This window comes from Parasteatoda tepidariorum, chromosome 8 (genome assembly GCF_043381705.1).
Source record: "Parasteatoda tepidariorum isolate YZ-2023 chromosome 8, CAS_Ptep_4.0, whole genome shotgun sequence".
Taxonomy (NCBI): domain Eukaryota; kingdom Metazoa; phylum Arthropoda; class Arachnida; order Araneae; family Theridiidae; genus Parasteatoda; species Parasteatoda tepidariorum.
In genome coordinates this window covers 48,108,556-48,130,034 of record NC_092211.1, presented here as the reverse complement: position 1 = coordinate 48,130,034, position 21,479 = coordinate 48,108,556, and the positions used below count along the sequence as shown (strand labels likewise).

Sequence of the window (21,479 nt, the reverse complement as noted above, 5' to 3'; positions counted from 1 at the left end):
TCAATTATATTTCATAAATGATCGATGTTTTTAGAATATTTATCACTTCCATATGCAAGACAACAACGACAAATGTTAAATGGGATTCATATCGGGTAATATAAGCAGCCAAATAAATCGCTGGAATTGGCCAGAATATTCTTAAAACAAGTCACGAACTATTAAGGCCCGGTTACATTTCGCATTGTCTTCCATAAATATTCTATCGCTGTTAGGGTACATGGAATCTATTAATCGCTGTAAGTGATGTGTTTCCAAATAACCGAACATAACCATATCCACTCAAAGATCGATGCACTCGAACTATAAGACCCAATTCATGCCATGAAAAAGCAGCCTAGATTCTTATGGAGCAACCAGCTGATTGTATAGTGCCTTGTTGACAGCGTGGGATCCTTGACCTCATGGGTCTGCAGCAGGCAGCTGATATCGTGACTAATCTGACCAAGCTATATTTTTCCTACCGTCTAGGGTCCACATGGTCACACGCCCGGGAGAAGTGCTGAACATTATGTTGTTCTGCTAATAAAGTCAGTCGAGTCAATATTCTGTTGTCATATCCAATTACATACATATTTCGTCTCACTCTCCTATCGGACACGTCTACTTCACGTCCCAAACTGATATTTGCGGTTATTTAATGCATTATTACTTGCTTACACAATTAATAATAAGTAAACGTTGGCGGTCTTGGTCATTAAATGTAGGCGCTTAAACACTATTTTGTCCGCAGTGTGAGGTTATGCCTGAAATTATATATTCTCGGGACACGTTTTAAGTTAAAGATCTAGGAATTTTGAATACCCCCCCCCCAATTATCAAAATTCAATCTCCTATGCATCGAGCTCCTACTACAAATTCCACTGTTAAAATCCATTTATTCTCGTCTTGATCTCACATTAAATCAGAAACATTTTCAGATGAATAACTTGAACTCAAATAAAAGTCCTATCAGTGCACTACCCATACATACATTTTATGCGTGACTACTGCTATCTGTGTATTTGTATATTGTTATTCTGTGACTTTTGTTATGTCACCTCAGTGTACATATATATGCATATACATCTGTTTCTAACAAGTCGAAATGACAAATGGGTAAACAATAATAACACAAATTACGTTAGCTGACAGAGAGGCTTTTGTGTTTAAGTGATATTTTTCAAAGGAGAGTGAATATTTTTTCCTGATATTATTCAAAATTAAAATGAAACTACAGTCGTTATTCAGAGATTTAGTTTCATAGTGAACTGAACATGCCTTTATCTCGCAGTAGCAAATTTATTCGCGAGGAAGATATTTAGAGTTTGGTACAAAGAAAATATGGATGGAGTTTTAAAATTGGGAATAAATTGATAACTTGCATTATTAATATCTACAAAACCGGTATATTTATCATCTACATGTATAAATTTAAGAGCACGTCAGTTAAAACATTTCCTGTTACCAAGTTTAAATAGTTTTAAGAACGTTTTTGAATAGATCTTTTTTAAACTGAAATGTGAAAGGATGACAAAAATTTTATAATATGTGATGAAAAATTAAAAATTAACTCTAAAATAAACGAACTATAAATAATTAAACTACTTATTACTAAGAACTAAAATACTTATAAAGTATTGAATTTCATCATGGTTTTTTTCGACTTCTGCGATAGCAAGTTAAGATAACTTGGAAGGAATTATAATTTGGACACTAATTTGAATGAACTTCTAGACGAGTGAATTGACTCAACTCTTACGTGACAAATATTTTCCACTGACTTTAAATAGACTCTCATCTATTCAAAGGTTTTAACAAAAAGTATTACTGTAAATTTTTTAATCTACAGGTTCCCGTGGAAACTGGGAAAAGCAGCATGGATGGATTTTATGTTGGCTACAAGAATTCGAGAAATCCAGAACCTTATACTTTTAAACCAACGAGCTATCAACAGGGTCATTTACACCATTTTGCAATTACAGATTTAAACCGTAATTCAGAATACAGTATAGTAGTTCAAGCTTATAACAGTCGAGGAGCCGGGCCTCCCTCAGAAGAAGTGTATGTACGAACATTAGAATTCGGTAAGTTTTTATAAATTACCTTCTTGACATGTATGCAGTATGCATTGATTTCAAAACATTTTCCCTTAAATTTTTACCAATATTAGTAAATAAAATCAAATGATTTTTAGATAGGCCAAGTGCCCCAATATTACGTACTTACTTTGCGACCTCTAGAACTTTGAAGTTGTCTTGGGACCCCAGGATTCATCATAATGCACCGGTTTCAGGTACGTTGAATAAGTAAAGTAACTTTCTGTGACATAAAAATATTAATTGCGTAATACCATAAAAATTTCGTTTGGTTGAAAATATAAAGCGTGCTGAAATGTTATGATATTGAGCAATTTACTCTAAAAATAAGGTACTTAAAAAATAAGGAAATGAAATCACTAAAAAATGTTTATACCATTTGAGAGAAGATTAGAAGTTTAGAAGGTTTAAACAAAATATTTGATTCATACAAAATTATACATATGATGTGGTCCAAAAATACTTCTTCTTCTTCTCATTGGCACGACAGCTCAGGATGGGCCATGGCTTTCTCAACAAGCCTATGCCAAGACATTCTTCCTTTAGCCAAGGTTCTCCAGTTTATTATCTTTAAGAATTGTAGGTCCTTTTCAAGGCAGTCAAAAAATCTTAGGTTTGGTCGTCCTCTTTTTCTTGTACCTGTTGGCCTGGCACTGAAAACTTTTTTGGTTGTCCTGCTATCCTCCATTCTTATAATGTGGCCTGCCCATTTAATCCTTTGAATTTTGATAAATTTAATGACATCAGATTCTTTATATGCTTCGTAAAGTTCCGTGCTTGATCTTCTAATACCATAAAAATTTTGCTTGGTTGAAAATATAAAGCGCGCTAAAATGTTATGACATTGAGCAATTCACTTTATTGTCAAGTACTTAAAAAATAAGGAAAGGAAATCACTTAAAATATGTTTTAACCATTTAAGAGTAGATTAGAAGTTTAGACGGCTTAAACAAAATATTTTATTCATACAAAATTTTACATATGCAGTGGTCCAAAAATACTGGTTAACTTTAAAAAACAGTATTATAAAAATTTATAAATATTTTTAAAGCATACAAGGATATCAATAATAATAATAATAATAACATGGACGAATAATGATGCAATACTAAGAAAATAGTTTCAAAAACAAAGAATTCAAAAAGAGAAGTATTACGTCCTATTTTCTTTTACTTTCAGATCAAAATAGTAAAAGTTTGATTAGACAGTATTAGCTGTTTACTTAGGAGGAAAAAAAATCATTTATCATTTTTAATTCTTTGGTTATTTAATGCCTTTTTCCCGGAACTTGTAAAACGAGCCTTTATAAGTTGTAAGACAAATAGCAAGAAGTCAATTGTATATTTATAAATTAATAAAATATTAATCACGAAATAAACGTTTATTTGAAACAACTGGAAAGATACTAACTACAACAAGATGGCTTAAATGATATAAGTCGAAAACACCAGTTTTATTTTATTAAATAGTCATGGATTTCGACGAAGTATTAATTTTGCTTTTGACTCAATATTTTCACTCCCTTTCGGTGAAAGTTTATTTTCGTAAAATTCCAATTTGCCTTCATACAAAACAATGGGATAATTAATTGCCCTAGTTTGCCGAATAAAGAATCATTAGTTAATGTATTATCACTCAATTTGCAAGTCGTAAGTTTATTGCTTTGAAGTACAAATTTAAATTTTGTGGTATTTGATTGACAAGGAAGGGAATGTTAAATAATCATCTGTAATTTCATTTATCATTATAAAGTATTCAAGTTTATGTATTATATGAGGAACACGATTAAATGTATTTTTAAGGCATGCTTAGATTAAATATTTCTTACACCAATATTTTCTAAAACAATTATTGGCACATATATGAAATTTTTAAATTAGCATACATCATGCTGTTTAAAAGAGCATTTATTTTTTAAACCCGAGTAATTGTCAGTAAAAATGTATAAAAATAATGTATACTAAGCTACACAATTTCTTATCAAAATAGAAATTATAATTGTCTTTTTTTATTTTACTAAGGATACTAATTATTATTATTATTATTATTTTGCATTTAAAAAAACTAGAGCAAATGATGAAAAAGATCTCGATTTTTATTTCTTAAAATGCGTTTGTTTTTTTAGCATTATAAAGATCAGCAAATACTTATTTTATTTTAAAATTTTATCTAGATTTGAGTATTATGTCTAGATTTGACTTTTGAACACTCATTCCATTAAAAATTTTTCTTGGATTTCGTTAACTTCAAATGGTAATATATTTTAGGTTATATGTTACCATTTATTGTATATTATATTACCATATTACTGTAAAATATTTTAGGTTATATATTACACTACAAAATGGATGGTCAGGAATGGTCAGAAACACATTTAACAGGCGAAAAATCATCCTATACTCTTCATGATTTACAATGTGGAACAAGTTATTCTTTTTATCTCGTTGCTTTCAATAGCGCTGGTAGTGGGAATAATAGTGATATTATGTCAGCAAAAACAGACGGTGGTCGTAAGTATAAAATATTATTTTGTATTTCAATTTGATACTCATTAAAAATTTCGTATTTTATTTAAAAGTTTCATTTGAAATATATGATTGTGTTGACAGAATTTTATACAAATGATTTTCCACTTGAGTCACATGTTTCATAGCTCCCTTTTATTTTAGTGGGTCGGGAAGTCATTTGTATATATTTTTTTATATTTCTAATTTAAATATGCAGTGTAAAAAATTCCGAAAAAAATACGATAAAAAAATATCGCAACTAAGGGTGCCGGTACTTTTTACAGTAAAATTCATTTTTACCGGAACATGATACAGAACAAAAACTTAGATATATCGTGATTTTTATAGCAATAAATTACAATAAAATATCTGAATTACCATAAAATATCTGAATTACTATAAAATACCTGAATTAACATAAAATACCTGAATTAACATAAAATACCTGAATTACCATAAAATACCTGAATTACCATAAATTACCTGAATTACCATAAATTAACTGAATTACCATAAAATACCTTATTAAATTAATATAACAGTTAAATTTCTGTTATAATATTTTGGGGTGAAAATGAATTCTATAACAAAATGGATTTTATACGGTTTAAATGAATTTTATGCGGATTTTTTTAATTGAAAAATACTAAAAATTTGAAATTAAAAAATTCGAGGTAGTGAGTTATGGAAGTTTAGGTAAAAAATTTTTTTCATCGAGATATCACGATCACAAATGTTCATTGAACGCTTTTCTAGAGAAACTATTTAAAGTCCTGAATGTTTCGTTTTTAGATTCACAGGTTAAAAATTTCATTAAAAATTCGAATTTTACTCGTTGAGGAAACATCTTTCGAAAAGCACACACAGAAAAAAAATTACTTGTATAATTCATTTGGAATATTATTTGAAGTATTCATTCATAATAGAGTGCAATTGAATTTTGGTTCCTCGTCAACTTCAGTGATTGCTGCTTAGTGGTATGTTGAACTAAGGTTTGCCTTATGTTGGACAGAAATACAGCTGAGCCGCCTCTCACCAAGCTCGTTCAAGGCTAAATGCATTGCTAATTTTCCCGATTGCTAATTTTCTCCCCAGCATCCGTATGTTCTAACTATATTTTTGATATAATTGAAATATTGTTCGACAATGAAAATTTTAGTTTCTCGATGGTTCATATCAATGGAATTTAAGTGCAACCATGCCGAGAGTGATTGAATTAGAATTTGTACCTATGTTGACTGTTGAATTCACTTAACACTAGACTGAAATTTAGTCTATCTATATTGCCCAAAAGCAGTCAAAATGACTGAATTATAAAAGTGTAAATAATGTGTAAAGAAATTTGCTTAAAACTAATTTTTAATGTTTTTATATTATTTACAGTTATATAACAAGTTATTAGTAAATATTAACACTAAAAAAATTATATGTTGTACAAAATTCTAAGAAATTGTGTCATTATATACATCATTGTTCCTCGAATTGAAATTAAAAGCAGTCAAAATGATTTCCTTAGGCAATCTAGTGTTAATAAAAACAAATAAAATGATAGCTGCGAATAAATTTAACGTATTACCCTCACGTGGCCGCTGAGGTTCAGGGGAGAGAGGTGTGCTCAGGTTCGAATCCTAGCGGTGGCTGGTTGTTAAAAATTCTGTTTACCAGTTCACCCTGATCACGGGGCTGAGCCGGGTGCTCAGTGTTAGATATAAATATCCTCAGTAATAGACGGATCCTGGTATCGAATTCCTATGCCGTCGGACTAACAATGGAAAGTTTTCGGGGTTTTCCTCTCCATGTAAAGTATATTTCGGTTCGTTAAAACGAAAATTTTTCCTCAAAGGTTAATCGGTCTCAGAACTTAATCCGTGAGATCCGTCATCCAAGACGTCTGGTTGGGCTTCGAAATTACAAGGCTACGGAGTTAAACATTGATAGCTGTAAACTGAGAATAACTGCCGGATATAAAACAGAAATAAGGGATACACGCATTATGAAATTAAAAAAAAATAAAATAAATTATAACCCTCGCGTACGAACAACACTTGCACTTCACATTTTCTTTAGCATTATGCTTCCCTAATTCAATAACATTTCAATGAATATTGCAATGATGTAAAAAGAAAAGGACAGAGTACATTTTTGAATCATATTTAAATATACCTTGTAAATATTTTGAGAATATTCTCAAAACATTTAAATGAAATGTGCAGTATAATAATAAAGAAATGACCGATAATATTGCTAATATCTAACACAAAACAGAAACTTTCAATAAATTGCCTAATTCTTATTTTCTCTCATTTTTGTTATATATAAATTTTAAGAAGATAAGAACAAAATACTTTCTTAATATAATATAAAAAGTAATTCCTGAAACTATAAATAACTGGAATCGCGGAGAACTGATTTGTCTTTAAATCCTTAAATCGAATAAAAAAAAAACTTCACTCGCAATACATCACTTAAGCTTATTTCGAATATCGTAGAACAGAAACTAGGTTATAAAATAAAAGGAGTTTCATATTATATTCTCTTATTCTTATCTCGATTCTGAGAAAAGAACAATTCTCGTCTGAGTCACTTATGGGATTTGTACTGGGATTTAGTACTGAAGAAAGAGGATGATTTGGATATAAAGAAATATATTACTATCGTTTATCAATGTCTTCACAGGATGTAGCTAAAAAGTATGGAAGCATCCATTACTCTTATATTTTTATATGGAACGAAAAATCGGAAATCGTACGCTCTCCCGAGATGTAAAATCTATTATAAAAAGAATTTGTATGTCAAAAAAAAAGAGAGGAAAATATACCTTTAGGCTCATTCTCAGCCCCTAGCTAAAATAAAAGAAATGGGTTTCTTGAAAAATAATCGAGTATCATAAGTACAAGCTCCCAAACTTTCATAACGAATCTCTAAATTTGTTCTATTAAAGCGTATTTTATATTGAGTTATAACACAATCTTAGCGGGACATTATAATTGAATTTAGTAAAATTAATTTTAATGGAATCCTTCGCAGCGTTTGAATTGATCTTTAATTTTTTTTTCTACGAATAAAAACCCGTACCTTTTTCAGCTCATATTAACATTAAACTAAGCATCTCAACACTGTGAAAATTTCCAGATAAAATTACAGTAAAAAGTACTGTAACTTAATTCCGAACTTTCAGATCAGGGAGCAGTTTTTTTTTACCGTAAATTTCATTTTTACCTTAACATGTTATGCTGCAAAAACGTTGATATTCATTAATCTTTGCAGTAATAATTACCGTAAAATCACTGAATTACTCTAATAAAAAAACCAATGCAGTAAAAATTTAGGCAAAAATGGATTTCAAGGTGAAGTTGGTTTTACGGGGGATTCAACCTAATTTGCTGGAATCTTTGAAGATGCTTATTTGGTACAGTGCTGAATAAATACCCATGTCAAAAAAGTGTATACTTTTTTATGAAATTACAATGAAACAAATTTTATTGCACCTTAAATTGGCGAGGACGATCTTAAAGTAAGATATTATGGTCTGGAATATTTGAAAATGCTTATTTGGTGCTTTACTGAATAAACACTCATGTGAAATATGTAAAAAAAAATTTGAAATTACAAGGAAACAAAATTTTATTGCACCTTAAAGTAACAAGAAAAATGTTAAAGTAAGATATTAAGGTCCATACAAGGTAAGCCTAAGAAATTAGGAAAGGGTAGATAATAGACAATACATTTAATAATTTACTTTTCAACCATTTTTTATCACAAGTCCTGAGTTATTTCAACATTTTTTTTGACTTATATAAAAATAAACTTTTTAAAAACATTTCAATCATCTTTTTTGCAGCACCTAGAGCACCTGACAAACGTCTCATGCTCTCGGTAAACTCGACCTCAGTAAATATTAATTTAAACAGTTGGCATAACGGAGGTTGTCCAATCAGTGTTTTCATAATCCAGTACAAGCCGAATGGTCTGCAAGAATGGACTTTAGTTAGCAACAATATTATCCCGGAGCAAGGGAATATCACAATAACTGATTTGAGTCCTGGTTCTTGGTACTCAATGCTGATAACTGCGAAAAACGATGCCGGTTCAACTGATGCAGAGTATATTTTTGCTACTTTAACACCGTCAGGAGGTAAATATTATTTAAATTGCTCATATATAGACAGTTTTCACATTCTACACTGAGAAAAAAAGTACCGTCAAAACATCAGAATATTATGTTGAAATTTTCTGTATTTCTGGCACTATGGGAACACCAGTAATTTTTACCGAAGTTCTTTGGTAATGATTTTGGTAAAATTCTTTTATCTGTTATAAAATTTGGCAGATATGGTAAATTTTGCTAGTTTTATTATACTGCCTTAGAACATGGCATAGAGCCGACCAGCCTGTGTAGGGAGCTATCCTTGCACCAGAAAGGTCCTGGGTTCGAATACAGGACAAGGCATGGATGTTTCTTTCTCTCTGTGTGTGTTCTATGTCTTTTCTATTTTGTGTGTGAATGTGTGTGAATGAGACCCGCCCTATAAGCGGGTTGTGGTTGTGTGAATGGCGTTGCAGAAGTCGAATTCCTGACCATAGATGGCGCCACTGAAAGACATGAGCAATCGTAACCCCACTGCCTAAACAGGCATACGAAGAAAAAAAACATGGCATAGAAACCATTTATTCAGTTAAATTTATTTTCCAGTTTTGTATTTTTTGCTACATGTATAGCAATAAGATCCAAAGTTTGTGAAACCAGAATTTCTTGTTAACTATTACCATATGAGTAGAACAACTATCAAATGTAATATTTTAATACCTTATATTTTAGTTTTATAAAAAATAATTATATTTTTTTTAACCAGAAATGTCAATACCATACAGTACGGTTATTTTGCCAGAATTTTTTTCTCTCCGTGTTAGCTTATACTTTATGTTCAATGATTGAAATATATTTGAAGAAGTAAATGTTTTTAATTTTGAATTTAATAGAATATCCTCCAAGGCCTTCAAAAGTAAGTGATATTAGTGGATCACTTTATCGTCACTTGACAATAACGGCTCCAGTGTTAAGTTCAATTATAGTTCTGATGGTGGTTCTCTGCGCGGTGTGTTTCATTACGAGACGACGCTCATCAGATAATGCAAGAAATTTAAATGGTTGGTAAAATTTTCTATACCATTACTTATTTAAAACCAGTTTATTCCTTGTCTAGAAAGTAACAATATCTTATAGAAAGTAAAAAAATCAAGTAATATTTTTAAAAGAAAATTAATGGAAAATTTATAGCTTACTATTTAAAAAAATATAGTCTTTTAAATTTTCCTAATCATTTGAATATATTTTTTTAAATTTTATATTTCCAGAAGCTTCTTTTATTCTATTGGTTAGAGAAATTCAAGATTTTCATAAAAAATTACTATAATGTCCATTTACATTCATTGTTATAAAATAATATTTTATTTCTTCTAATATCCTTAACTTATTTAATCGCATTAACCTTCTTCACCTTTGACTTACCTATTGCACATGACGATTAGAATGTGTTTAAATAAATCCCGAGCTTCTTAAAAATGTATCATCTGCATATTCCCTATTATCTATTTTCGGTAAGTACACTGTTAGAAATTACGAATCAAATTATGGAATAAAGTACAGGCAATTTAGGTGCAGCATCCGTAAAATCTAATTTTTCTGTAAAATATTGTACCGTATTTTTTACAGTAATATTTATTTAATTAGAGTGATTTAGCAATTTCACGATAACTTACTGTAAAAATTACGGTTTACCATAAACCTTTTTTTCCGTAACATGTTCCGGTAAAAATGGATTTTACGGCAAATAGTACCAGTACTCTAAGTGTCGGCACCTTTTACTTGAATTCATTCCGGAATTTTTACAGTGTAATTACCTATTTCATGAATATTTTTAAAAGCCTATTTTTACGGTCATACGAGGCTCATAAATGTGTGAGAGTACGTAGGAGATATTGAAATGCAGTTCTTTTCCTTTGACGTTTTTACTCAATTTAAATATTTGGAAAAAAAAATATTTTTTACCGGAATTAGATCCGGAATTGTTTACAGTGTTTTTGTTGAACATACACAAATATTAACATGCAATAATACGTATTTTGTGTGCTTTTTAGCTGATGGAGAAAATCGAGATCCCATCAAATCTGAAAATTTTCCCTTGTCTGTAACTTACGATGTTACACATGAGCCAACTTATTTACCAACTCCATACGCTTCTAGTCGGGGCACAGGAGGCAACAGAAAACATTGTATTCTTCCAGGAAATGATAATGAACAAAATGTTGGAACGCTTGGGAGCATAAGAAGTAGCTTCAATTATAGTTCTTCACATCAAATCCGTCGAGTAAGTTTATCAATTTTCAGAATTTCGCGCGAATGTCTGAAAACTTCAAGGGCAAATTTTATTTTCATTATTTTCCTTTTCTTAACAGATTAATCTGAATGCGAAACAAATTTCAGTTTATTTATAAAAGAAATTAAAAATCTAATTTAATTGATCTTATTTTTTTAAAGTGCTTTCATTTTATCACTGAAAGGTTTTCCTTTGCTTGTTTTCTTTAGTTACTTGAACCACAACAATTTACAAATGACATTAGCACAATACGATAAAAATTGAAGAAAAAAGTAAATAATTCATAAATTTAAAGTAACTGGATAAGAAATGAATTTCCTACTACGAATGGTAGGGCTAGAGAAATAATTAAGAAATATAACTGTTGTTAGAAACTAAAAAAAGGACTTAAACCTCGGTTTGAAACTTTGAGCAGCGCCAAATAAATGTTCGAAAAAGATCATGAAAAAACTAGGAAAAAACAACTACAATAACGTCAAATTCTTTTGAACAAATGAATGTGCAATTATGATCATTTTTAAGAAAATGATGTAATGACGGTGACATAACTTATTTTAGTAGTATTTTTCGTGTTTAAGGACCTCTATGGCATAATCTAATGGACTTACAATTAAAAATTTAGAATGACTGCTCTTCAGACCTTATTTCAGTGTTTGTATAGCAGTGTGAGTATTATACATATTAAAAAGCTATATTAATTGCAAAAAACTTAATTTTACTTCTGTTAAATTAATTTAACAATTTTTCGATACCATTTTTATGTTCGAAGAATCTGCATGAATATTAAGTATTGATTTTTGACATCGTTTTCTTTGCTTGTTCTCATTTACAATATCAAAAAATTAAAAAAAAAATATATTCGAGTTTAAAATGAAGCGAAAAAAAAACGTTCTCTTTAAATTGATATTTTCTTCGAAGAATAAGGGATTCAATTTCAGAGCACTGTTGACGGTAGCTAAAATTAGTCTAATGAATAACTGTTGACTTTGATATTTCATTGAAAAAAATAAACCATAAAAGTATTTCTGACATTTTAATGAATAGATTGTTTATCCGTTTCAAATTACAAAACAAGCTTATCTTGCAATTTTAGGCTGAAAAAGCTGAATGTGTTTACGAATCTCCAATGATATACATTTCAGGATACAGACAAACAGGTAAAGAATATTTAATTTGAATTTTTGCTGTATGTATTGTGTAACAAAATCTGAAAGAAAATAATAATTTTTATTATAAAAAAATTCTATAACTATTTAAAAGTATACCTAGATATTGATAATAATCTTCAGGCAGAAACTTCATGAAGACAACTTTATAAAACACACTAAGCTAACAAAAATTGTATATATTTTTAAAAACAATTGGGAGAATCGTATTGATTTTTGATTAATTGCTGTTTACATCCCGCCTCAAATTTTTTATTAATATTTCTTCTTATATAGTATTTGGCAAATTTAGCGTATGCTATTGCGCTCCATGTAAAACTTGCAATGACGGTGTGATGATAATATATGAGGTTTTCCTTCAACAATATAAAATTGTTTCCAGAATTTTCTTGAAGAATCTTCAACTTTTTAAGTAAGACATAATATCTTCAAAAATATTTGGTATTGCTTGATGAGTTGAAAAGTGTTATACTTAAATGACCGTTCCAAATGTTTATGTTTAATGTTTCTCATATGAAAATATTATGGATTAAATAAAGTGTAAACATTCATTAATGTGATAATTTTATTCAGAGGAGTAATTTGAATTGTATACATATCTGTTCTTTGGACTTCGCAGCTACTATATTTAGATGTTCAGTTTAAGATAAAAGTAATAAAATCTTTTATTTCAAAATTTTATAAAGTTCATCAATCTGATTGCTGACTAATTAAATTGTTTGAGTAAGACATTATTTCACTATCATAGTTTTTGGTGCAACATTTTGTTAAAGTAAAAGAAATAGCGCATGAAACATTTTAATAAAGTGTTGGTGGTGTCGTCGTGTGCAGTGAAGATTAGATATTCCCATGGGTTGAAAGCCCATAGGCAGCAATCTCGGTGATCTTGTTCGAAGGGAGTCGTTCTACGTCAAATGGAGAGAATTCCCAAAGGGGAGCCAGGGGGCATGAAATTGCAGGTCAGTCTAAGACGTGGAAAGGAGTTAGTGGCGTATCAGGGCAATTGTTACAAGGTCGAAAAATTCTTACTCCACCTTTGTTGATTTTCATGCCCCTGAAATGTCCGGATCTTAAACTGGCAATGGTTTTTATAAGATATCTTTTGGCATTGATTTTGTCTATGTGTGAGTCTTTTTTAATAAAGTGTTAAAAAATAGAAATGAATCTGATAGTTTTCAAACAACTACTTCCTTATCATTGAATAAGTTCATATTTCCTTTCATTTGTTTTTCATTTTTTTTATTACTTTACAAATTATGTGTCAAGATACAGTGTAAGAACAATTTTTAGCTGATTTCTGAGATTTTAGTAGCGTACTTTGATCTTATTAGAGAAGCAAACTTAATTTTACGTAGTTTATAGAGTTTAAAAACTTTACAATAATCTATGTTAAACATAGAAGTCCTTTATAGTAAATTTAACTTTGAATTACATTTCACAATAATATTTCTTTTTTCAAAATAATAGCGTTAAAGAAAATTTAACTATTTTTGCAGGTATAGAAATGCAAACTCTAAGAGAGCATCCTATTTATGAAGAACCAGATAGAGCAAGATTAAAAGTTCACAACACAGCAAGACTTTGGAGAGAATCGGGTGATGGGTAAATAAACATCACTTTTAGCTAAATCAGGATATAAATTAAAATTGTTTATCTAATGATTGATTTCGATGTTCACACAGTGAATTAAACACACCTAGATATTGAGTTAAAAAATGCATACAAACACATTAACTAATTTTCTCATTAATTAACCAAGCCCAAATTTTTCTATGTAAATAGATTTTAAGGATTTAAAATAGTATGTAAGAAAGTTTCCTTGATATGAGGATAGTTAAATTCGTAAATATTTAAGCCAAATATGACTTCACTTAATTGGAAACGAAAAGCAAAGGTAGTTTTTTTCAATTTATAATATTCAAATGATAGTTTATGTTCTTGTGTATACTTAAAAACATACACTAAATTTTTACAACGAACTAATTTTTTTTTAAACATGTATGCATCTTTAATTAAAATTTTATCAATACAAAGCATACAAATATAAAAACTTTTAAATCCAGATACAAGTTTAAATTTTTTTTAAAATTTCCAAATTAAAAACGTTTCTATTTATTTTGTAAAAAAAATATGAATAAAATTTTGCGGTTCAATTATAACCCTGCATATTGTCTACTTTATTAACAGCGGTGAAGATGAAAATATTTTTCATACTGTTATAAAAGTTTAATTTGCTTCGAAATTATTGATATTAATTAGGAGACAATTTATGTTGCGCAAATAAAAATGTTAAAGTGGCAAACGAATAGTAAAATAGCAAGTACTGTGGTATAGGACAATTTTGAGATCAGGTTCTTGTCTATAACATTATAACTACAGTTTCGCTATATTTACTTACTTATTTGAGCTTCATGCAATGTTTATTACGTCATTAGACACACACAGGAAAAAAATATTGTATAAAATACCAGAATGTAGTAAAAGTTATCGTATTTTTGGGTCTATGGGTTCATCAAAAGGCTCGGTAATTTTTACTGAAGTGCTTTCGTAATGAGTTTGGTAAAATTAACAATAAATTATAATTTTATAATATGTGATAAAATTTTGTGATTGTGGTCATTTTATCATGATACCATAGAGCATGGCATAAAAACCATTTATGCGGTCAACATTTTTTTTAATTTTTGTATTGACTGGAAAACATTACCATATAAAGGAAAGATTTACATCATTAAAATACTGTACAGTTTGATTTTTGATGTTAGAATTATTTTTTTAATTCTAACAATACATTTCCTGCATAAAATCTTAGTTTTTTCAAATCAATCTTAAAATAAATTTTTCAAAAATATTTTATATCTAACATGGCCATTTTTACTAGCATAATAATTCTAAAACTGTTTCCTTCCTTGTTGTCTCCTTTTTTTAATCAAACAAGTATTTCTTGTGCTTTATGCGGTTTATTCATTATACAATAAGAATCTCAACAAGAATACAGTAACAGAAAAATCGCTAATTTTTTTTCGATAAAATGGATTCTGAAATTATTGCATCACTAAAATAAAATCAATTTATTTTTTTAAATCGTTTTAAAATTAAGTTTGCCAATTTTTTATTATGCATGTTATTCGTATTATTGCATATATTATATTTATTTCTTTGAAAATAATAGTAAAACTGTTTTACTCTTTTGTTCTAGGGACTCAAGCTCAGGTTCCGAAGGCGCTGAGTTATTATATACCCTTCAATCACGAAATGATCAAGTGATCTGTGAAGAAGCAAGAGAGTCAGAAACAGAATGTGATAGACTGTGTATGTAAACCATAAGCATAAAATCTGGGTCACATATGTACTAATCAGTATATTTGCTTCATTACAGTGTACATCCACCTACCCATTTTTTCGTATCAAACATTTCACGTAGCAAAATGTTCACTATTTTAAAATTTTTGGATTTCTGGGTCAATAGCGTATGTTGATGACTGAAATGTTACTGTGATTTTTGGATTTCTGTGCTAACTTGCTATCTAAATTTTATTGTTTCAAACCTAGATACTTTGTCAAACCTACATAGCTTCTACCTTTCAATAAGGAAATGTATAGGCACATAAAGGGACTAACTACAAACAATATTGGCTTTGCATCGAATATTTTTTTTTACTTAATCAAGTACCTATAGTGGCGTTTTATGTTAGTCATGAGCTGCAAAAAATTACGGATCAAATTATGAAAGCACCTGCACTAGTAATTTTAATCGTAAAATTTTATGAAACAAATGATCTGATAAACCGTAATATTTACTCTAAAATCACTGAATCACTGTAATTAAATAAATGTTATAGAAAAAAGTAAGATAGGTAATTTTATAATAAAACTGAATTTTATGTTTAAATGGATGTTTTGTGTGTTGCACTCAGGTTAGTAGAACATTTTAACCGTGATTCAGTAAGGAATTTTTTCAGTGTGTTGGCTGCATTTGAAATTTTTTTTCGACACTTGTATTAAAATATAATTTTATCAGCTTTTAAATGTTTAGAATTTTTTGAAAATGCAAATGCAGCTGCATATTTTAAAAGCTCTGTTGAAATTCTACAAAAAAGGAATTTTATCTTCTCATTAGAAAAATGGAAATTACTTTGCAATTCTTTCTGATATGTATACAACGCACTTCATCATGAGCTTTAGCAATTAAACACTAAATAAAAATATCCTTATTAATATGAATGATTTTAAGAAAATGATAGAATTATTCTATTTAATATATATTCATAAAAACATGTAGTTTATTTTCTTATACTACTTATTTTTTTACAGGGAAAACATATGAAGCCACTTGTTACGAAAGCAATAAAAGGTGGTCCGTAGAGCATACAGCTCTTGCATAAACAAATGATAAAATTTAGACTGATTTCATTTGGAAGAGGTAATGTTACTGGTATTATTGTAAATATGAGACACAACAAAACGCTTTTAAAAATTAAAGAAATATATATTTATGTTATTTTACCACATAATATGCTTAAAATAGTAATTTTAAGAATTTTTTTCATAGTTAGTTTACTGTTATATTCACGAAAATTATTGATATCAGGTTCACTGATGTATATATTTTAATAATAATGCACTAGGTAATAATTGAAAGGACTATTTAAGCAAATAATGTTTAATATATTTAAAGCTTTTCGTTTGCTGTGAATGAGCAGCAGTAGCTTTTAAGTGAAAAATATATAGCTTGTAATGATGCTAATTCATTCAGAGGAAAAACATGCCTCTTTAATAAAATAATTGAAATAAAAAAAATCATTACTTCAAAGTGTCTTATTACAATTCATAAACCATTTAAAATATTTTTAAAATTTTCTTGGTGTTCACTATAAATACTCTATTTAGGATTTATTCATATTTTAATTATGGGGGAATATTAACTAAACATAAATACCCCATATCAACCAATGAATAAATTGCAACACGTCATCTTATTTTTCACTTAATTATGAAAAAAATAGTGACCAAACCTAAAATATACCCGTGTAAACCTGTGTATAAACTATATCCTATTCAAGTAGAAAGTTACACTAGATGATCATCTAACTATTTGGAAAGAAAAATTCACAGCTTGATGTTAAAAATAAACTACAAAAGTAATCTCATTATTCACTTAATTTTAGAAAAATAGTGACCGAACCAAAAATATCCTCGTGTCAACTTACGTATGAACTATATCCTATTTAAGTAAGAAGTTACACTATATAATCATCTAATTATTTGGAAAGAAAAATTCACAGTTTGATGTTAAAAAAAGGTATAAGGTGTTATCTTATTTTTCTCTTAATTGTAAAATAATAGTGGTCGAACCTGAAATACCTCCTCTTATCCTTAGCTTGTCAATATTAAAATCTAAATATTCATAATATAATAAATCTAAATGTTTGTTAAGAAGAAATCGCAGATTGATATTCAAAACAAACTACGACATACAATCGCATTTTTCACTTCCAAAAATATATTTACTGTGTTAATTGGAGGACTTTAAAAAAAAAGCCGACCAAAACATTCAAATAACCATAAGGAAGATGATATTAAAACTGTTAAGTGTGAAGAAAAGCGTTTATTGACTGTTTTTTTTCTTCATAATACGGATAAACAATCAGAATTCCATCCGCACCAGTTAGGCCCACCTTATAAAGCCATTTTGCTCCATGTAACAGGGTATATATTGTCCATATTGAGAAGGCTAATCTCGCAATCTCATGACCGGGTAAATAGGAGTTCAAATCCCAGCGTTACATTCAAACCTATGTGCATTTCATTTCTTCTATACATGAGGTATTTCCAGAATCCAGGTCTATTAGAGTAAAACTATCATTCACGCATAAATGACCCAGCATCCACAGAGCTCTAATGTCCCGTTAAGTTTTAGAAACTATGCTAGTTGTAAATGGTTACAAACACGAGTAGTTTTGTAACCACGGTAACAGTTCTAGTAGTTTGTGACTGTACCAGTTCTAAACTGTTTCCAACCCGTATAGGTAAAAAATATTTTCAACCATAAATTTTAATCTGATGGACAGACTGCTGCCGGAAATTTTATTGTAATTTTAGAATGAAAATTCCAACAGAGTGTAGCTTTAAAACAAAAAAAAATCTATTTTGCATGAAACTAACTTCATATTTGTTTATATAAACTCAAACATTTATCAATATTTATCAAATATTTAGTTTGAAATGTGTTTTATTACATATTACAATTACCTTCATATTTAAATTATAATAATTTTTTTCCATTTTAGGAAATGGGAAGTCTGATATGGGAGCTTATTAATTTCCTCTTCAAAAGTTTTCTTCCTCGAAATCTTGATTTTATCAGCCAAATATGCAGATGTATTGGATTAATGCATGATTACGTCTGTGAGGCATTAATTAAAATTCCAGTGGAAGTAATCATGTTGAATTTGTGATATTCTGTACAAAAGGATTTTAATAAATGTTACAAAATTTATATTGAGTTTCATAACTGTATGAAGCCAAAATGTTGTTGAAAATTATTGACATTTTAATTTACTGTAAGGTATTAAATTTAAATATCTAGGTTTACATTTCGTTTTTGAATTCTGAAGCTTTACTGCACTAATTAATCAGTATCAATCAGTAATTAAATAAAAGAGGAGTCTGAATTTCAATAACTAAACTTTTGTTTAAACTATGCCAGTTTATGCATTATAATTTATCATAATAAACTATATACGATGTTACATTATAATTAAACAAAAAATACAATTTTCGAATATTTTTTGACGGTTTTGACAATTTTCGAATCTTTTATTTTCGGATCTTTATTTCTAGTTTTAATGAAATACGAGTTTTGCAAATATTAAATATATTTCGTTATTGTTATTTTCGCTATTAAAAGTATCATTTATTATATTTTCTTGTACTTATGACAAAATGAAGTATTCAAATACCAGAAATTCTATTATCATTTAGTTAAAAATGCTTAAATGCTTAAATAGTTAAAAATGCTAAACTGAAAAGTAAATTTTACCGATTGAATGATTTTTATGCCATGCTCTAAAACTCATGAGAAAGTTACCGAAGTTTTCCACCTTTGACAAATTTTTCTCCTATTTCGCCAAATAAAGCCCTTTTTTGTTAATTTTACAAAAATCATTGCCAAAGTGCTTCAGGAAAAATTGCCGTGTTCCCCTATAGTCCGAAAAACGCTAAATTTTAACATACTTTGGCAATTTTACCCCACTTTTTGCTCAGTGGTTTTGTTAAATTTCGAATGATTAACACCCAATAATACAAATATGTATCTTTTATTTGCAGATTGTATAAAAAATGTCGAATTTTATAAAAATTTTGAATTTATACTTTGTGATTAAATTTTTAAATTAATCTAATAGCACTATATATAAAACATTATTAGTCAAAAGTTTCTGAAAGTTTGAGGTCAAGTCTGAAGTTTAAAGTTGGCTACAAAATGTCTAAGCAAAATGCAGTATAAATTTAATTAAGGTAAAAATTATTTTATGTGTTTAAAAAAAAATGACAGGTTACATCTTTATTGGAAAAAAAATTAAATATGCATTTCACAACGAAGTTAAATTTTAAAAACAAATATATTTTTACAAATTTACAAATTTATTTTTAGTTAAATTAAGATAAATGAATACAAAAATAACGATTCATAATATTGCTGTTTATACACAATCGAGACTGTTTTTTATCTATAGATAAAAAAATGTTTCTTAATATATTCTTTCAAATACTTGTATCCTTTTTACTTCGTTTATACTCATAAAAGAAAAAAAAAATGGTTGAGTCGATCGAAATCATGAAAAGCATTACAGTGTAGTTTAAAACACCTGCAATTGACAACAACTTGCTTATCGGAAATCAATTTAATGCACTGCATTTCTGAGTTAGAACTGAAACAAAATGAAAGGGGCATCATCAAAAATTTAGCATTCAGTAAAATTTGTAAGAAACAAATCTTTTCCTCTTGACATATACGAAGTGTTTAGATACTAGATTACAACTACTTTTTTCATAAATTGGTTGGGTAATTTTTTCTCGTTTTAAAGATAAAAGAAGAAGGTAATATTAGGAATAAATGTTAAATAATGATATACAGGTATTCTTCCAAGTAGCCTTCGAAAATATTTATTAGAGTATGAACTTAATAGAAATATACATATGCATTGGAAAATATAAAATAAATATTACTATTTTAGGTAAAGAGTAATTAATTGGTTTTATTTACTGGAATTACGTTATTTGTTTTTACCTACATTTAATCATTAAGAAACGTCTTAATGATTAAATGTTGCTTCGTGACACTTTTACAAGAAACACTATCACATTAAATATTTAAACTTTACGCAAAAATGTTAAGATTTATTAATTTAATTTTTTTTTATATTTATTGATTTATTGGTTCAATCTCTGAATTTATTTCTGAAAATGTAAGCGAATAATTCATTAAAATATTCTTTCATATCAATAAATTTTTCAATTCAATTATATTTTCAAATTTTAAATTTTTTTTTTAATTTCTTTCATTTGCTCTCTGCTGAAAATAATTCTTTAAATTCTTTAAATTCATTAATTATCCTTATATAGGTGATTCTGTTAATACAGAATCACTTATATAAGGATAATTAAATTAGGCATTAAAAACGAACAATAACATTTTTATTTCAATAACTAAAACTTGTTGTTCCATTTCTTATTATAAACGAGTAAGTGACTTCTTTCTAAAATCTTAATTTGCATTAAACATTACATTACTTACTGAATATGTACTAATAGAGAAATTTATTTTCTTTGTTAAGTAATAATTTTTTATTATCTATGATGTAGGATTTTTCATAATCATGTTTCTTATTAAAGAATAATAAACAAAAATTGATTTATCAATTATCGTTTACAAATTAGAAAAATACATTTTCTTATTAAAAACGAGTGAGGGACTTCTTTCTAAAATCTTTTTTTTTTGCATTAATTATTACTTACTGGATGTGTTCTATTAGAAAAATTAATTTTGTTTGGTATTTATCTGCGATTTATGGTTTTTCTTAATTATATTTCTCTTTAAAGAATAAAATCAAACGAAAATTTATTTATCAATTATCGCTTACAAATCACAAAAAATATATAAAAAAAGGACAAATTTGTATACGAAATTACTTTTAAATGGCGTTGAATACAAAAAAAGCAAAACATCTATAAATATAAATAATGACCATTATTAAAAAAACAAGGAAAACTAAAACCTAAGAACTAAAAGGAATAAAAACAAGGAAGTGATATTAAATATTACAAAGCTTTAAATAATGGGAATTTTTA

At 28.2% G+C, this 21,479-nt stretch overlaps 1 protein-coding gene across 1 annotated transcript in view; it reads left to right on the top strand.

Annotated features, from left to right (window-relative positions):
* The window catches only part of LOC107452961 (cell adhesion molecule Dscam1), a 92,967-nt gene extending 74,340 nt beyond the window's left edge, over positions 1-18,627 (top strand). Inside the window, exons 17-27 of the mRNA XM_043045027.2 lie at positions 1,832-2,066; positions 2,177-2,275; positions 4,403-4,588; positions 8,427-8,720; positions 9,566-9,733; positions 10,724-10,953; positions 12,056-12,119; positions 13,625-13,730; positions 15,328-15,440; positions 16,443-16,551; positions 18,419-18,627. Of these exons, the coding sequence (XP_042900961.1) occupies positions 1,832-2,066; positions 2,177-2,275; positions 4,403-4,588; positions 8,427-8,720; positions 9,566-9,733; positions 10,724-10,953; positions 12,056-12,119; positions 13,625-13,730; positions 15,328-15,440; positions 16,443-16,513 (1,566 nt within the window). The 3' untranslated portion in view covers positions 16,514-16,551; positions 18,419-18,627. The remainder of the gene's footprint in view (positions 1-1,831; positions 2,067-2,176; positions 2,276-4,402; positions 4,589-8,426; positions 8,721-9,565; positions 9,734-10,723; positions 10,954-12,055; positions 12,120-13,624; positions 13,731-15,327; positions 15,441-16,442; positions 16,552-18,418) is intronic.
* The last annotated feature ends 2,852 nt before the right edge of the window (positions 18,628-21,479 follow it).